Here is an 18,705-nt window from a genome sequence, read left to right as displayed (position 1 = left end):
TTTTTATTGTAATTCATTTTTTCCGGGAAAAATTCCGACCTCCGGAGGTCGGAATTTGGTTTTCCCTCTTTATTTTGAATAAAAACCGACTACTTGTAAATACCGACCTCCATTTGAGGTCGGAAATTTTTAGGTCGGTATTCACTGTTTTTTTAGTAGTGCCGACTAATATCGTCGAGTTGTTCACTTACTGAATTGGGGCCAAATTTTAAAAAAATATAAATATCCCAAAGTAGAGAGAATATCGGAGTTCTTCGAGAGAGTTTTTGGACAGAGTTGGAATAGAGTATTTTTGAGAGATTTATGTATGACATATTTCACCTTGTGAAGAACATCTTTAGTTTTGGAGGTTTTTTCAATTTTAATTTTGTAATTGACAATTGGAAGTTGAAATCAAAGTGGGTGTTGATTATAATTGCTTAATTTCATCACATTCATGGTTGCTATCATGATAGATATAATTTCTTTACTTTTTGTGATATGTGGCTTAAACTCCAAGTTTAGGGGTGCAATTATGGGGTTGACTATTGATTTAATGTAGTGGTATTGTGTTTTACTCTGTTTTATTGTTGTGCCATGGATTTAAGCTAATTAGCATGGGGTTAACTTATGGATTAAGGTTGCAAACTTAATTCTAATTTCGATCTCCGATTGATGCTCGAAAGAGATCGATTGGAGTGGGTAATTAGTTTGATACATGCAATTTAGGTTTGATTTCTATAGTTTGCTTGATAGAGGGATTATGATTCAGATCTATTTTCCCTAAATCTGCTCGAAAGAGAGATATCGTAAGGTAATGGGTTGTTTTGGTATTCACATAGATGAGAACGAAAGGAGATTCTATGAACTGATGCTATGAGATCGAAAGGAGATTCGTGTCATTGAAGAAAACTTAGTATATCCATGATTGTTTAGCACAATTGAGCAACATAATTACCCCTATGTGACATCGATTCCAATTCTCGCACCCCTAGATTATTTGTTAATTACTTGAAGTTTAGTTTAATTGTTGCATTTGATACTATAAACTCTTTTAGTAAATTTAGTGGAATCATCCACCCATTTGTCTTAGCCTATACTAAAATGAACAAGTCCATATTCTTGATTTCTTAGTTGCATTCTTATCATTATATCATTCCTTGTGGGATTTGATCCGACTCTTAATTTCATATTTTTATTGACAACAATCGTTACTCTTCAAATTTGTTTTTGAGAGTAGTTTGAGCGTTATCAATAACAAATGATACAGTTTTTGATAGGGGGTAATGTTGAGATGGTAGAGGTAGTTTGTGGGAAGACGATTATGGATCGTACACACAGCCATAAGAAAATCTAATTTTACTAAGGATATGAATTTCCCATATCCATTTATAGTCCTTGAGGAGATTGGGAGGGGAGATAATCTTATTAAGTGAGGACATGGTAAGAGAATTAATTCTTGATTTCATGTTATCGAAATTGGAAGCTATTTTCTTTCTTTGAGTATTATTATTAAATACTAGATGATAACTCTTGTTGAGTTGATCAAGCAATCAGGTTTTGTAACACACCTTCATGCAGCTCGAGGCCTTATATTGAGTCGGACGAGAGTTGAAACGATGTATTTTCGTAATTTATGTGAAGCATGAATGTAATGATGAACTCATTCCACATTAGGAATAGTTAGAATGACTCTTGAGTGTGAAAGCAATATTTCATTAAGAAGTGAATGATCTGGAGTGCACGGATCTATGTTACGATACATTAATTTGCAAAAACTTCTCATTTTATTTGGACATGTCTAAGTTAACATACTAGCTTCTTTACTAATACTAATGAATGAATGGATCGAGCTAGCTCTTCTTTAATGAAAAGAATTGCATAGGGAAGTCCTAGAATGCGAAGCTAAAGTGTCGATTAGTTTATCTTGACTTATATACTTAGGAAAAGTAACTGTATTATAATAAAGACGATGTCACACCAAGATAAAAAGATATTTTTGCTTAGAAAAATAATAAAGATAAGAGGCAGTAGTCCTTCTATGATCAATCTCGTTCCTTTTTGGAATGTGAATGTGAATGTGAACATAACACCTTATTACTCCACATTTTTTCACTATATATTAATTAATTAATAACTATGAGTTCCTCCACCATTTAACTTATTATAAATCACACGTTAATTAAGAAAGTCAACGCCAGAATAACCTCAATCCTTCCATTGTGAGAAAAGTAGTTTTAGACTTGTGAAGGAAGATATTAATCAGTAATTCGAAATGCATAATTATCGGTTCATTACTTTGTGGTGACACTAATTTCTTTGTATCTAAAGCATTCTAGGAATTAGAAGGTCTATTGTATAGATCACAACACAATTGTTTTATCCTTGGTCTAGATTAATAGAGAAATGAAGAGTTTGATAGTTGAAAATATGATGTGAAAATAATTAAAGGTTTAAATTCAAATGTCAAGAGATCATAGAAATTGGTAATTGGATAAAAAAATATTGGGGGTGGGGGAGAGGATTACCACATGGAGAATCAGACTCAAATAATAAAGTCAAATTTTAGATAATTGATCAATCAACTAAACTACTAATATTTTTTGTAATTGGGTAACTATATTTTAAAGTACTCTAGGATAATTACAAGAGAATGTTGTAGAATATATAGAGAGTGTGTCCATACTATGTGTAGCCCTACATATCTAGTAGGGAATAGGGGTGCTTTAATGGGCTACTATGAAATAAAACTGTAAGGGCGGAGTCGGAGTCGGAGACTAAAGTAGATGGATTCAAATGAACTTAGTAATTTTAATTTAAATTAAGTATTTATCTTAAGAAATTTCTTTAAAATGTATAAAATTTATTAATTTAAAATCCTTCAAATTAAAAGAATTAGAATTCTAAAATCATAAACAATTTTGAATACTTGGTCTACCTCTCATCAAGGAAAGCAACCATAAATGACTACAAAACTAATCATTCATTTGTTGATAATATATGCTATAAATATTGACCAACTTTTTGTTATTTGTATCGATTTAAAATATTCACAAATTAGTGAAACAGAAATCATCTCATTCTAAATTAAAATCACCTTTAAGAATACGGAATATAATTAAACGGGATTGAAATTCATAACAATTGAGTCAGAAAAGAACAACTTTGTAGCTCTAGGATTAACTAACTAGTCCCTCACTTTTAAATGTTCTCTTTGAATTTTGCAACCACCCGTTAAAAAATACTTCATTTGTCTAATAATACTTGTCCACTATTAATTTAGCATAGAAATTAAGAAGCAGTAAATGATATGTGTAATTTTACCAAATCACCCTTATTAATTATAAGTCAACTAAATATTGAAAAATAAATATCTATCTATATATAAAAGGAGAGGAAAAAACAACACGTGTCACCACCACAATTATTCTTGAATTTTATTATTTTTAGTTATTTTAAATAATAAATTCAAATTCAATAACTTAATTGTCTTTAGTTAATTTAAATAATAAATTCCATTTTAAAACAAAATAGCAATTTAAAACAGTTTTAAAAAAACAGTTTTTTGTAAAGATATAATTCCAATTAAAAAAATAAAAATAAAAATCTATCTATATATAAAAGGAGAGGAAAAAACAACACGTGTCACCACCACAATTATTCTTGAATTTTATTATTTTTAGTTATTTTAAATAATAAATTCAAATTCAATAACTTAATAATTGTCTTTAGTTAATTTAAATAATAAATTCCATTTTAAAACAAAATAGCAATTTAAAACAGTTTTAAAAAAACAGTTTTTTGTAAAGATATAATTCCAATTAAAAAATAAAAATAAATAATGAAATAATAATTAAATTAAATTTCAAAACAGGAATGTAAACCAAAAAATTTGAACTTCAAAAATTTTAAATCACATATTTTTTAACTCTATTTTATAGTAAATTAGCAACTACTTCTTTATTACAATTACAAGGTCAGTTATTTCATACATGGGTTAAATTGATCTATTTATCTTTAAATTGAAATATATTTCTTAGTGCTTTTTTCCTAATATGACCAAAAATAATAATTCAACCACTAACCGTGCGCACACACAAATACACAAATTACTCTTTAAAAACAAATCAAATTTTAATGTGTTCCAAATTAACTCTTTCTACTTTATTTTTTGAATTTGAATTACTTATAATTCATATCTTATTGAGATTTTTGAATTTGAAGTTGATTGCAACTTTTCAAACTGCTTATAACTTTTATGTTTTACTCATGGTTTCATCAAAATTATGATTTTTGATAACTTTTCAAATCTGGATAAATTATATATAAATTATGAATATAATGAAAGTCATTTTAAATTTATTGTTTTAAAAGGGAGGGAACTTTGAAATATTCACTGCTTCACTTCATGCTCCCTTTTTCGATTGTTGATTTTATATGTCAACAATTCTTCCACATATTCTAATAATTGTTCATTTATAATGTGATGATTTTTTTTTCTTACTCTGTACCAACTCCCGGCATATATTTTATTATTATTCATTACAATTTTAATATATTAGTTGAATCTTTTAGTTTGAATATTTAAGATGTATTTATGATCTTTATTATTAATGCATTTTGATATTTTATACATTTTTTGATCATAACATCATAAAAATGCTTACATTAATAAGAAATTAATAATAAAAATTGTCTCTATGATAGAATATTTCCCTCTCCCTATTTTTCTTCTAATTAATTGATGGTTTGCATTACTTTCACACTTTATTTATTAGAATGTGGACGAAGAGCTTTGAGCTATTCAACATAATTATACTTTGACATTCGTCTTTAGATTGCAACTTAAATGAAAATCACTATTTCTTATTTTCTAGAATTGGAAGTAGTTAACGTAATTTATATAAATATATTAAATTTTAAATTAAAAGTGGTTAGGACTAATTAGATCTATCATATTAATATTGTCTACCATTGATCATGGACCATTGATTAAGACTGTATTCTTTATATTCAATATGCATCTTTTATTAAAAATAATTGACTTATTTTATAGAATGTCAAAATATACGTGCAATAATAACTTCAGTTAATCTTCTAAGATGCATTCGAGATATCTTGCGGCACAAAATTATTTTCGCAAATGCTCACAAAGCTTTCAAATCAATATACTTATCAGCAAAGAGACGATTGATAAGAAGATTGTAAGAATAATATTATTTTACTTTCATCGACATTCAAAGAATCTATTGTCTAATTAAATTCAAAGTACAATCATTACGTTATTTTAGCTTGAAATTTTATATTTTTGCTTGAAACATATAATGAGTGTTGATAATGTATTTTTTTTTAGTAAGAAGATTATAAATTATAATATAACAAAAGCAAGATTTTTTATGCTCTTTTGTGACTATTGAATTTTCTAAGTAATATATTCTTATTATGAATAAATACTTAGTATTTTTCGTGCAACGTGCGGGCACGAATACTAGTAGTATTTAATAGCAAGGGTAAAATAGAGACAACATGATAAACTATTCATTAATTTTTATATCGGACAAGTATTGTTGAACATTCCAAAATAGTATAGTGGACAAATAAAGATGGACAGAGAAAATAATGATTAATACAAGTATTAGACTATAATAATCCATATTATATAATGTTTTAATATTAGATCTTGAAAAATGATTTAGGATATAAATAACTAATGCGAGAAGTGTAAAATATGGAGGAAAAAGTTGTTTTCTCCTAATATATGTTAAAAGGAACAAGTAAATATAAAAAATATATTTTTGAAATAATTAACAAGCAAAAGTGAACGGACAAAGTAATTGCTTTGAGTAAATTAGCACACTAATAATCAAAACAACTACTTAATTTATTTCAAGGATTAGTCATTTTGAAGCTATTCTCTATATATAAAACATTATTCTATGAATTGGAGTTGCTCGATAACTTAGAGATGCAATTCCTAAAAATTCCTTGTGGTAAACTTAACAATAGTTATCTTTTCCTAAAAGATATTTTTCCTTACAAAAATACTCATACTGTTCAATAATAGTTGTCTTTTTCTAAACAAATAGTATAATGGATAACTATTATTGGACGGAGAGAGTAATTTTATAAGGTGGACAAGTATTGTTGAACATCCCAAAATAGCATAGTGCACAAATAAAGATGAACAGAAGGAATAATGATTAATACGAGTATTAGACTATAATATACATATTACATAATGTTTTACACTATGTTTGGATCATTGTTACCTATTGTTTCATAATGTATTGTATTGTACTGTACTCTATTGCACGGTACTATATGGTAGATACAATGTTTGGCTAGACTGTATTGTTTGCTGTTGTTTAATAACATTTTTATTGTTTGGTTTGACTGTATCGTACTGTATTATAATTTATAAATTTACTAAAATATCCTTAATTCTTCTAGGGTAGGAGGTTTAACTAGAATTAAATAATCTAGGGTAAAGGGTAAAATAGTATTATGAAATATTATGTAAGGATATAATTGGAAAAAGGAATTAAGTAACAATGGGAACACACCAAATCAGTTGTTCCATAAATGGGGGTTTTCATTGTTTCGTAACAATGAAATATAACAATACAATACAATACACTTTAAGTAACAATCAAAACAAACATTGTAGGTATGGTAACAATCGATACAATACAATACAATGGATAACAATGATCCAAACAGAGTGTTAGTATTAGATCTTGAAAAATAATTTAGGATATAAATAACTAATGCGAGAAGTGTAAAATATGGAGGAAAAAGTTGTTTTCTCCTAATATATGTTAAAAGGAACAAGTAAATATAAAAAATATATTTTTGAAATAATTAACAAGCAAAAGTGAACGGACAAAGTAATTGCTTTGAGTAAATTAGCACACTAATAATCAAAACAACTACTTAATTTATTTCAAGGATTAGTCATTTTGAAGCTATTCTCTATATATAAAACATTATTCTATGAATTGGAGTTGCTCGATAACTTAGAGATGCAATTCCTAAAAATTCCTTGTGGTAAACTTAAAGAGATAGTAGACTTTGTTTAATTTAAGGATTATAGCACATGAGTTGAGACTCCATGAAGCAACCTTTACATAGAATATCTTGATAAGAAAAAGTATAAGCTGACTTCATTTGTCACTCTTAAATTATTTTAAAGTTAGACAAATTTTTGAAGTTAAATGTTCCACTAAATATTATTTTCAAATATATAAATTAATAAGATTAAATAGAAATAGATATTACTACTTGTAGCAAACTCTTGACATTTAAGACATGGAATAAAAAACATACCATACTAGTCCTTTTCGCCCCAAATAATTTATTAAAATGGTACATCACCACGCAAAATATTAACATTATCAGGTCACATAAAAGATAAGTATTTGTAAGTGAAACTAATTAATCATCATAATAAAATAGCAGTAACTTGTTATAACAAGTTAATTAATATTTGATGATGTGCAAAAAAATGATCATTACATTATCAATAATTAAGTTAAACCATGTCACAAATACTAAGAAAATTGGGATTAAATATACAAAAGTACTTAGGCTTTAGAAAGTCAAACCATGTTTAGGAAAAATTAACAACAACAATATTTTAATAAGTCAAAGAATTTGTAGAAAGCAAAAGTGGCAAATATTGTTAGCACATACAAATCATTGTTAACTTCCAAATGAAAAAGAGTTTTTCTATTGTGTGTGTGTGGGGGGGGGGGGGGGGGGGAGGGGGGTAAAGGGTGGGGGTGGAGATGGACTCATCCCTTAAAACCTTGTAAAGGGAAAATAACTCATATTATAAGAATCAAATGATCATTGATTCATTTGTTTCAATTCTATAGTTCTCTCTACTCAATATTCTCTCAAACAATATGTCTAAATTTGACAACTCCAATGTCCTTAGCATTTGCAAAACAGTCCTAATTTGTGGTCTAGTCTTATATGTGACAACCATCATTGTTTTCAATGACTCTAGTTGTCCATCATCTGATCTTTTGTCTTCATTAAAATTCACAACATTACCTTCTTATGATTCTCAAACAAGTACATCATCAAATGTTGCACAATCCAAAAGTTCCACTAACATTAGTCACCTTCTTTTTGGTCTTTTAGGGTCACAAAAAGCATGGCACCATAGAAAATCATATATTGAATCATGGTGGAGACCAAATGTTACAAAAGGATATCTTTTACTAGATGTTCCTCCTCAAGGTGATCTTCTTCCATGGTCTTTAAATTCACCTCCTTATAAAATATCAGATGATGTTCCAAAACTTGTTGATGAGACCAAACATGTCGATGCAACGGTTCTAAGGTTGGTTCATGGGATAATGGAGGTGTTTAGAGAGGAATATGAAGGTGTAAGATGGCTAGTTATGGGAGATGATGATTCAATATTTTTCTTGGATAATATGATTGATATTCTTGCACAATATGATCATACGAAATATTATTATTTTGGAGGACAGTCGGAATTTATATTATCAAATTATTGGTACTCATTTAAGCAAGGTTTTGGTGGTGCTGGATTTATATTGAGTTATCCTTTGGCTAAAGCATTGGCAAGAGATATGATGTCTTGTTTAAAGAGATATGCTCATTTGAATGCTGCTGATAAAACAACAATGACTTGCATTGCTGATATTGGTGTCAATCTTTCTCCTCTTTTAGGTGTTCATCAGGTAAAAATATTGTTTTTGTTTTGCTAAATGTGAAAATAAATATAAAAAAGGCGCTTTTAAGCCAGTCAAACTAGCTTAGAAGTTTGTGAAAATGTCATACTTTTTAACAAGTATTAATTCTTGGAAATTTGATTTGCAGATTGATTTACGTGGTGATCTATCAGGATTTCTATCATCTCATCCAAAGTCTCTATTAATGTCACTTCATCATTTTGACATGGTTGACCCAATTTTTCCCTCTATGGATCGTGCACAATCAGGATATCATCTCCTAAATGCTGCAAATTATGATCAATCACGAATGTTACAACAAACAATTTGTCACAAAAGGTCTACTAGTTGGACATTTTCAATTTCATGGGGATACTCGGCACATATTTATGAGAAAATTATGCCTAGAAGTTGGTTACAAAATCCAATTGAAACATTCAAGACATGGGGAAAAAGTCCTAAGCCACCACATTACATGTTTGATACTAGGAGACCTTCGTGGGATCCTTGTGAAGCTCCTCATGTTTTTTTCTTTAAGTCTGTTGAGAGAACTCCAAGAAATGAAATTCTTACTACCTATGTTAGAGCATGGCCTCGAGGAATTGGAAATTGTTCGTTTACTGGAAATCATTCTGCAGAGTATGTATCAGAAATTCATGTTTACTCACCAGCAATAAAACGTATTGAGGTAATGATTTTTTTAACTTTTTCTCACTAATTTCTATATAAGTTTAACTAGAAAGATTAATTGAGAGTTACTCAAAATACATATATTTAAAAATGCAATCATATAATGAAGGAATAAGTAAACAATTTTTTAGAGAATTTTACATATAGATAGAATATATTCTAAAATTGACAAACTCTGATCCCATATGGCATCATCTAAGTTTTATAAATTTTTTATAAGTTCTCTTCTGCAATAATGTCATGAGTTTTTTTAATTAAGTCAATGGCATATAAATTAATCTTTTGAACAATTCCTAAGTGAATAGCTAAAAGTTGAAGAAAACTAATAACTTGCAACTTATGTCCTGATTAAACTTATTACACATTAATCATTATTTTTTTGTGATTTTTTTTTTTTGAAGTTGTAGATTTTTCTCATATAAAAAAATTAGCTAAGATGCATCTCCTTTCGTATGTGCTTCTATTTTTTCTGTATAATTTTGTTTTGTAAATTCTAAAATTAATTACATTTAAAAGGTGGAATTAGGTATACCCTATATATATTTAATTCATAAAATAAGGCGTTTGTACATCATATTAAGGACTAAACTTTCTTTTGTTTGGTTTTAGTGCTTCTTTCGTGCATAAACAACATGCATGTAGCATTAATTAAAAGTCAACCAATCACAATTTTTTTCATATATTTTTTTTTCAGATCGATAGATGTGAATGTTGTGACGTAATTCATGAGGCTGGATCGAATAAGGCTGATATCAAGTATAGGGAATGTAAGGAAGATGAGATAATAGCTTGATAAATTCATCAAGTTATTATATGTGCATTTATGCCGATATTTTTTCTTCTTAATTATCTATAGCGATAATAGTTGTGTATTTAATTCAAAATTGCTGAAAAAATGTGTAACACACATAAATTTGTAGCATATATACATGATTTATAAGGAATTTCAAGAAATTCTATTTTGATTTACAATGAAAGGAACACACATTATTGAATAAATAAAGTACTTGTCAAACTTAAAATATTAACGAAAAAAACTGAGTCTTTATTTTCCATAAACAAATATATAGAAAAAATATTGATAAAAGAATGTATCAAAGTAAAATATCAGTAAAATATCTGCCATCCCATTTTTCTAAGGAGACGATAACCATATAGCTTGTGTTGTGGTACACTCATCAAAATTCAAAACTAGGGCATTAAATAGATGGATCGGATTGAATTTCTGATGTGTTAAAATGAATGGAGTTAATAAATGAATGGATTATTGATTACATATTAAAGATACTTGGATTGAAATAGGTCAGGTCATAACTCAACACGTCCAATTCTTACTAAGTTTTTTAAATATTTATTTATTTTCTTATAATTTATTTGAGTACCTAACTTAAAAAATCAATTGACATAAAGTTTCGCATATGTCAATTTGAACTGCATATTCGTCCAGTTTAATTTTTTTTAAAAGGGAATTTTCATAAATAAGTATAGTTTTGACCATAATTATGAATAGCAACCATAATTTGCCTAAATACAAGTCATAGCAACAATTTTAGAGAGAGATAGGAGATTGGGATCGAGCTAGAGAGATATCTATTAAAAGAGAGAACCGAAGATACAACTTACATCTAAGGAAACATAGATACGTAGATCATATATATACAATCTCATATATATCTCTCTCAAATCTCATTCGCTTTTGTTCTCTCTTTCCCAAACTTGCACACAGATACACGCATTGGCTTTGAAATTGAAACGTAGATACACATACAGTGTATCACTTCTAAAATAAATACACAAACGCAAAAAAACATCAATACAATGTTTGAATATTGTATAACCCCTAAAGTAAATATAATTTTTTCTAATAATAGTTGTATCAATTATTATTTTTCAATACACCGATACAATCTGATAATGGTTTTATCATTTTTTCTGTTATCAAACAACTTTTTTGAATATATATATATATATATATATATATATATATATATATATATATATATATATATATTCTGATACATAAATACAATTAATTGTATCAATTTAAGAAGAAAAGAAAATTCAAAATGAAAAAGAATTTAATACAATCTAATAAATATAAATATTGAACGACAAATCAAAAATTTCAAATAAAAAATTATATATACAAGTTTACATCAATTTGGTCCCAATTAGCCTCAAGCGAAGCATCGAACACATATGTATGCTACTTGACAATAGGGGTGTGCAAAAATCGATTTAACCAATAAATTAAACCGAAAAAACACTATTGGTTTATTGATATTGGGTTATTGGACTAACGGTTTTTAAACGGTTTTACAAAAAAAATTATTGGATTATTGGTTCGGTTTCCGGTTTTATGATTTTTGTTAATAGTTAAACCGATAATCCAATAAGAGTATACTAAATTTACTAGTCTTAGTGTTAATGGTTAAACGATTGTTACTTTCACACTTTTTCCTTTGAATGTGTCTAGTGTGTAAACTTGCAAGAAAAATGATTGTTACTTTTATGATTAATACTTTCATGCCAAATGCTGGAAAAATCATATGGTTTATATGAAAATTTTCTTATCGTGTATATAATATTTATGAGTATTTTCTTATTGGTTAAACCGAAAACCGAACCATTAAGTACCAAAAACCGATTAACCAAAAACCGATAAGAAATATGTTATTGGTTTGGTTATTGGTTTGACGTATTTACAAACCGATAAACCGAACCAATAACACATAAAATCGAACCAAACCGACCGATGCGCACCCCTACTTGACAACCTTTTTAGTGCACAACGTATAACATTTTTTCATATTGAAGCGTCAATTCAATTTTTATAGATCATAAAAAAAAGTTTCTTAGAAAGATTAAAGAATATAAAAAAAAATCCCATAAAACAAGAGAATTTGTAGTCTTTCCATTCGAGTAGTGATAAATGGCCAGAAAATTTGGTTATAATTTGGTCAGAAATTTAAAAAGTCTATAATATCCTTTTTATTTTAAAATAAACTATTTTTTTTTCATTTTTTAATTAAAAGGTATTAAAGTTAAAAGGGTAAAAATATTCAAAAATGTAAAATAACATAGTGTGTAATATGTTATTTTACCATTCTGGCCAAAAGGAATTTTCCTTTTTGTATAGGCTTGTCACCTTAGTTAGCAAACATATTTGATTACATAATCCATAGCCGCTACAATTTACTTCAAATCAGATAGGGAATATAAATCGCACCAGGCAAATAGTGGTTGCAAATCACATAGGGAATGTAAACCGCACTAGGCAAGTATTATGCAACAGACTCGAATGTAAACCGCACTAGGCAAGTGCTATGCAACAAATTCGACTCAAAAGGTATTTGAGGAGGGAAAGTAAACCGCACTAGGCAAGTGCTATGCAACATACTCGACTCAAAAGACATTAAGGGGGGATCGATCCCGGGTCATCCGTGTGAATGACTATCCTCCAAACCAACTGATCCATCCCGAAGCACCCCTTCATTTTCTGTGGCTATATATATGAACCAAAAAATCTCCTATTCCAGGATATACCAACAATTTGATTATGGAAATCTTTTTTTGTATGCCACGTTTATTTTACAACCAACTATGTATATTTTCTCTAAATTTAATTTTTTTTTTTCTTCACTTGAAATTGTACAGTTTTTTATTTCAAGCTTTGCTTCTATTTTTCTTTAATTAAAAAATGAAGATCCCAAGTGGTTGTTCATCAAAAAAAATTTAAAAAAATGAATACATTCTTTTCAACATATTCAAATATTTATTAATTTGAGTTATTTAAGATATTAGAAAACTTGGTTGAAAAATGAGAAAATAAAATCAACATTAACGTAGTATTAATCGATCAAGCTATTATCTCATCTTCCTTGCACTCCCTATACTTGACCTCGGCCTTATTGGATCCATCCTTGTGAACGATGTCACAACATTCACATCTATCAATCTGGAAAAAAGATTAAAATAACAAGAAATTAAAATAAATAAAACTATATAATTATAGAGGTGATTTTTGTAAGTTAATTACTATCGAGAATTTTATATTTTCCTTTTAACCCATATTTATGTATAAACATTGTGTATACACTAGTATACACTTTATACAAGATTGATATACTATGTATAATGATGGGTTATATTATGTAAATATTTTCAACCCCCCCCCCCCCCGCCCCTACTACCACCACCACCAAATAAAATGTCACAGGTTTCAACCTAAGAGCATTCACAAATGATAAAGAAAATTAATGTAATTTTGTTAATTAGATCTAATTAGGTGTAATTTCAACCAAGGATTTGAAAATACAGCTAATGAATTAAATAACTTGTTAAGAGTATAATCATATTTAGTTTTATGAAATGAGTTTTTTTCTACTCACGAATTACATAATTATCTTTGTTGTCCCAAATTATCAAGCGATGCTTAGAGTCATGATCTATACTACGTTATATGTCTCAATTTATGTGATACATTCGATTATTAAGAGTTAATTTAACTAATTTTTTAAGATAAATTACATTAAATCAATTCTATATTTTAAAATTTAAATTTAAATAGTTAAAAATTATACGAAAATTATTATAAGTTGCAATTATTTTCATGTCAATATAAAAAAATACATTTTAAAAATATTGATCAAATTTAATATAATTTGAATATCAAGAAAGAAAAAAGTGTCGTATAAGTTAGGACGAGAGAGTAGTAGTTTGGACGGCTAAAAAAATTAGCTAACATATACTATAAGATAGATAAACTTATTACATTTGGTGCCAATCTTTTGTCTTAATTATGAAAGTCATAATTTATCAATGATTAGATTTCTTTTTTAAAAAAAAACACGTTAAATGATGTTGATGCAAATCCAAAAGGTCTAAGGAATCTTTAATTACAGAAAATTAAAGTCCTTATCAAACTAATACTATTTTTTATTTGGCATGACCTATTTTTAAAACATACACAAGCTAATACTATAATCTGTTTTTTTTCACTAAACAATGCTTCTTTTACAATATAATATATATTCAAACATGTTAAGGGAGATAATCACAAAATATGTCCGTCATTTATGAAAAAGTTGTGTTAGAATATTTCTGTATGAAAAAACATCAACATTTATCGATGAAATCCATGCAAAATAATAATAATATATAAACATAAAATAAAAAATTATCATATAAAAAATAAAAAATAAAAACAAAATTCTTGAATAAGACTTATCCAAACTTATGAGATATGTTAATTAATTAATAAGAGATATATTGATAATAATGTATAAATGGAGGGATATTTTTGTCTTCAAGAAAATCATTTTCTGCTTCTGCTATTTTTAAGAAGCAAAAATTTTTAGTTTCTTCTCAACAGCAGAAAAACTGTTTCTGCTTCTAATTAATAGCAGTATTGAGAATTTGTCAAACACTATTTTTTTCAAAAAGAAAACATTTTTGACCTCCCAACAACAATGTCAAACATGCTCTAAAAGTAGTTGATAAGCAGATATAAAACTGTTAAAAGCACTCTCAGATGTTGAAATTGATTTTATAAATAAGCAATAAAACGTGTTTAAATAAAATTATTGAAACCAAACTAAACAATTATTGCTTTTAGTTAAAAAAATTCCTAATAATTAAGCATTTTTCTACTAAAATGACTGAAATAAAATTATATTAAAAAGGAATGGGTGATGGAAATAGAATAAATAGATAAGTAAAAGTTCGGTTTTAAGAAGAGTATTTTGGAAATTACAAAATATATGTTAATGAATAAAATTGTAAAAGGTTTGGTCTAACCAAAAATATTTATAAGGTATAAAACTAAATCATAAATTAGAGGTGACTAACTTATGGTTGTTAGATGATTTTTGAGAGTAAACACTTGACTTATAAGCACTTTTATGTCATAAAAATGTATTTATAAACTAATTGACCAATTTATAAGTTTAATCGGATATACTTATAGCAAATAGAGAATATCCGATTAAAAATAAAAGGTCAAGGAAAGGGAGCTAGACTAGCACTTACAAGACAAAGAGTGGCATGCTATACTAAAGTAGAATGAAAGTACCTCCCAAAATAGAATAGTACATTTCAACTTTCTTGACAAATAGCACATATCATTGCTTAGTTTCTATTTATCATGGGGTATCATATTTGATTATCAGTATTAATTTGTACCCAATTTCTTTAAAATTATTGAAGGTTTATTTATTTCGAAATAATTTCAGATATGTAATGTCAAAAGTTAGGTTTGACAAAGCTAAACTTTATAAAGTTTAGATATTTCTGCCTCAAGTTCAACTTTATGTCTGATGCCATATAAAATTTCAAACATATCTAAAGTTATTCTGAGGTAGAAAACTTGCAAATTTATATATACAAGTATGGCTTAAAGTCCCAATATCGAGTATACGTGCACTCTTAATGAAGAATACTCAGAGGATTTTTTTTCTTTTTGCACACAAATTTAGTCCATTGAACTAACGGGGATGGTATTTAAATAGTAATCTAAAAAAAAAGCTATTTAATTTGAATGAACTATTTTTAAAAAAAACATATTTTATCGTAAAACTAATATATACTACTCCTATATATATTGAGAATTTATGAGGATAGGAAAAGGAAATGAAAAGGCATTACCTGAATACGTTTTATTGCTGGTGAGTAAACATGAATTTCAGAAACATACTCTGCAGAATGATTTCCAGCATACAAACAAGTTCCAATCCCTCGAGGCCATGCTCTAGTATATGTTGTAAGAATTTCATTTCTTGGTGTTCTCTCAACGGACTTGAAGAAAAATACATGAGGAGCTTCACATGGATCCGCCGAAGTACTTCTAACATCAAACATATAACGTGGTGGATTAGGACTTTTTTGCCATGGTTTAAATGTTTCAATTGGTCTTTGTATCCAACTTCTAGGCATAATTTTCTCATAAATATGAGCTGAGTATCCCCAAGAAACTGAAAATGTCCAACTTTTAGACCTATGGTGACATATAGTTTGTTGTAACATACGTGATTGATCATATTGTGCAGCATTTTGAAGGTGGAATATTGATTGTGCACGATCCATAGAGGGAAATATTGGGTCAACCATGTCAAAATGGTGAAGAGACATTAGTAAGGATTTTGGATGGGATGATAGAAATCCTGATAAATCACCACGTAGATCAATCTGTAAGATAATAAATAAATATTAATAAAGAAAAAGTAAAAATACCAAAAACAATCAAGAATTTTTAGTCATCTAGCTATACAACGTAATTTTTCAATAAAAGAGTGTCAGATGACAATTGACACTCCTTGGATACACCCACCACTAGAGGTAGCATGTTATATTGTTAAGTGTAACCGCGATAATCTCATTCTTTACTCTAAGAGGGGCCAACCCCCTTTTTTTTTCTATTTCTATGTATAATATTCGACTTGTATATTATATGGTTAACTTAATTACCTGATGAATGCCTTGAAGAGGAGATAGATTGACACCAATATCAGCAATACAAGTCATTGTTGTTCTATCAGCAGCATTCAAATAAGCATATCTCTTTAAACAAGACATCATATCTCTTGCCAATGCTTTAGCCAAAGGATAACTCAATATAATTCCAGCTCCACCAAAAGCTTGATTAAATGAGAACCAATAATTCGATAATATAAATTCCGAATGTCCTCCAAAATAATAATATTTCGTATGATCATATTGTGCAAGAATATCAACCATATTATCCACGAAAAATATTGAATCATCATCTCCCATAACTACCCATCGTACACCTTCATGTCCCTCTCTAAACACCTCCATTATCCCATGAACCAACCTTAGAACCGTTGCATCGACATGTTTGGTCTCATTAACAAGTTTTGGAACATCATCTGATATTTTATAAGGAGGTGAATTTAAAGACCATGGGATAAGATCATCACCTTGAGGAGGAACATCTAGTAAAAGATATCCTTTTGTAATATTTGGTCTCCACCATGATTCAATATATGATTTTCTATGGTGCCATGCTTTTTGTGACCCTAAAAGTCCAAAAAGAAGGTGGTTAATGTTAGTGGAACTTTTGGATTTTGCAACATTTGGTTGAGAACTAAAAGGTGTCCGTTTCAATCTAAAAGAAGACAAAAGTTCAGAAGATGGACAATTAGAATCACCAAAAAAGATAATGAAGCTTAAGTATAGAACTAAACCAAGAATTAACATTGTTTTGGAAATGCTAATCAGTTTAGATTTGTCACATGTAGACATGTTTGAGAGAATACTAGGTGGAGAAGAAGAAGGGAAAATAGTGAGCATATACTCATGTGGTTCTATGGCATGAGTTATGTGTTATATATATTGGCAAGTTTTAAATAAAAAAACAATTCTAACTTAGTTCATAATTTGACCACAGTTGTGATGAGATAGGTGAGATCTCTCGACTCTTAATTAGATGTCTCAAGTTCAATTCCTGGTAATGGAAATAATCCTATTGGGAGCATCACAAATATGGGCCTTACCATATGCGAATCCAGAATTTAGTTTGACTCTAATGCAGATACAGAGCACCAACTTATAAAAAGGTACTTAGATGACAAAGTATGGGGAAGATACTGTTATATACGAATTCAAAATTTAATCGGACTCCAAAATGAATACTCTAACGCCTAAATAAAAAGGTAGATGACAAAGGTAATTTACACAATCATTTTCTTTTGGAACCTAATAGTTTGTCTTAATGTATTTGTCTTATTGGCTTTCGACGAACTCTATGAGCTAAACATGTAAAACAAACTTTAGTATCTCTAGTCCCAACTTTATAAAATTTAGGAAAGATACTTTTTCGTTTAAAACTTTAATATTATGGGTGTGTTTGGTACGAAGGAAAATATTTTCTGGAAATGTTTTCCAATTTTCTCATGTTTGGTTGGGTTAAATATTTTGGAAAATGTTTTCCAAATCAACTCATTTTCCTCAAATTTAAGGAAAATGACTTCCCTTCAAAACTTAAGGAAAACATTTTCCAAAACTCTCTTCCAACTTCAAACTACAATTACTTTTTTGTTGAAAAAATCAATTTATTTTGTTCCTATCCTCAAACCAGCCCCCCAACCAACCCCCAAAAAAAAATAAAATTAAAGCTTGTTTTTAAATTCAATTTTTTTACCCACCCTCACCCCTACCCCTACCCCTACCCCCACCCCCTCCCAAAAAAATATTAAAAATTATTTTTAAAAGATATTTCTAATTTCAATTTTTTATTTTTTACCCCCACCCACTACCCTCGCCCCCCCCCCCCCTATCAATTTTTTTATTGTTTTTAAAAAATATTTTC

The 18,705-nt window shown here is 28.4% G+C and overlaps 2 protein-coding genes across 2 annotated transcripts; one reads left to right on the top strand and one right to left on the bottom strand.

Annotated features, from left to right (window-relative positions):
* Positions 1-7,830: 7,830 nt before the first annotated feature.
* Positions 7,831-10,170, top strand: LOC125818010 (uncharacterized). The gene is made up of 3 exons (XM_049497512.1): positions 7,831-8,696; positions 8,836-9,375; positions 10,072-10,170. The coding sequence occupies exons 1-3, from the start codon at positions 7,887-7,889 to the stop codon at positions 10,168-10,170; spliced, it is 1,449 nt and encodes a 482-aa protein (XP_049353469.1). The 5' UTR covers positions 7,831-7,886.
* Positions 10,171-13,236: 3,066 nt separating this feature from the next.
* LOC125818391 (uncharacterized) lies at positions 13,237-17,192 on the bottom strand. Its single transcript, XM_049497913.1, has 3 exons — positions 16,842-17,192; positions 16,023-16,562; positions 13,237-13,335 (listed from the first exon to the last, which is right to left on the bottom strand). The coding sequence occupies exons 1-3, from the start codon at positions 17,190-17,192 to the stop codon at positions 13,237-13,239; spliced, it is 990 nt and encodes a 329-aa protein (XP_049353870.1).
* Between the last annotated feature and the right edge of the window lie 1,513 nt (positions 17,193-18,705).

This window comes from Solanum verrucosum, unplaced genomic scaffold (genome assembly GCF_900185275.1).
Source record: "Solanum verrucosum unplaced genomic scaffold, falcon-dt-bn FXZP01000253.1, whole genome shotgun sequence".
NCBI classification, from domain to species: Eukaryota; Viridiplantae; Streptophyta; class Magnoliopsida; order Solanales; family Solanaceae; genus Solanum; species Solanum verrucosum.
This window is presented reverse-complemented; position numbering and strand designations above follow the sequence as displayed.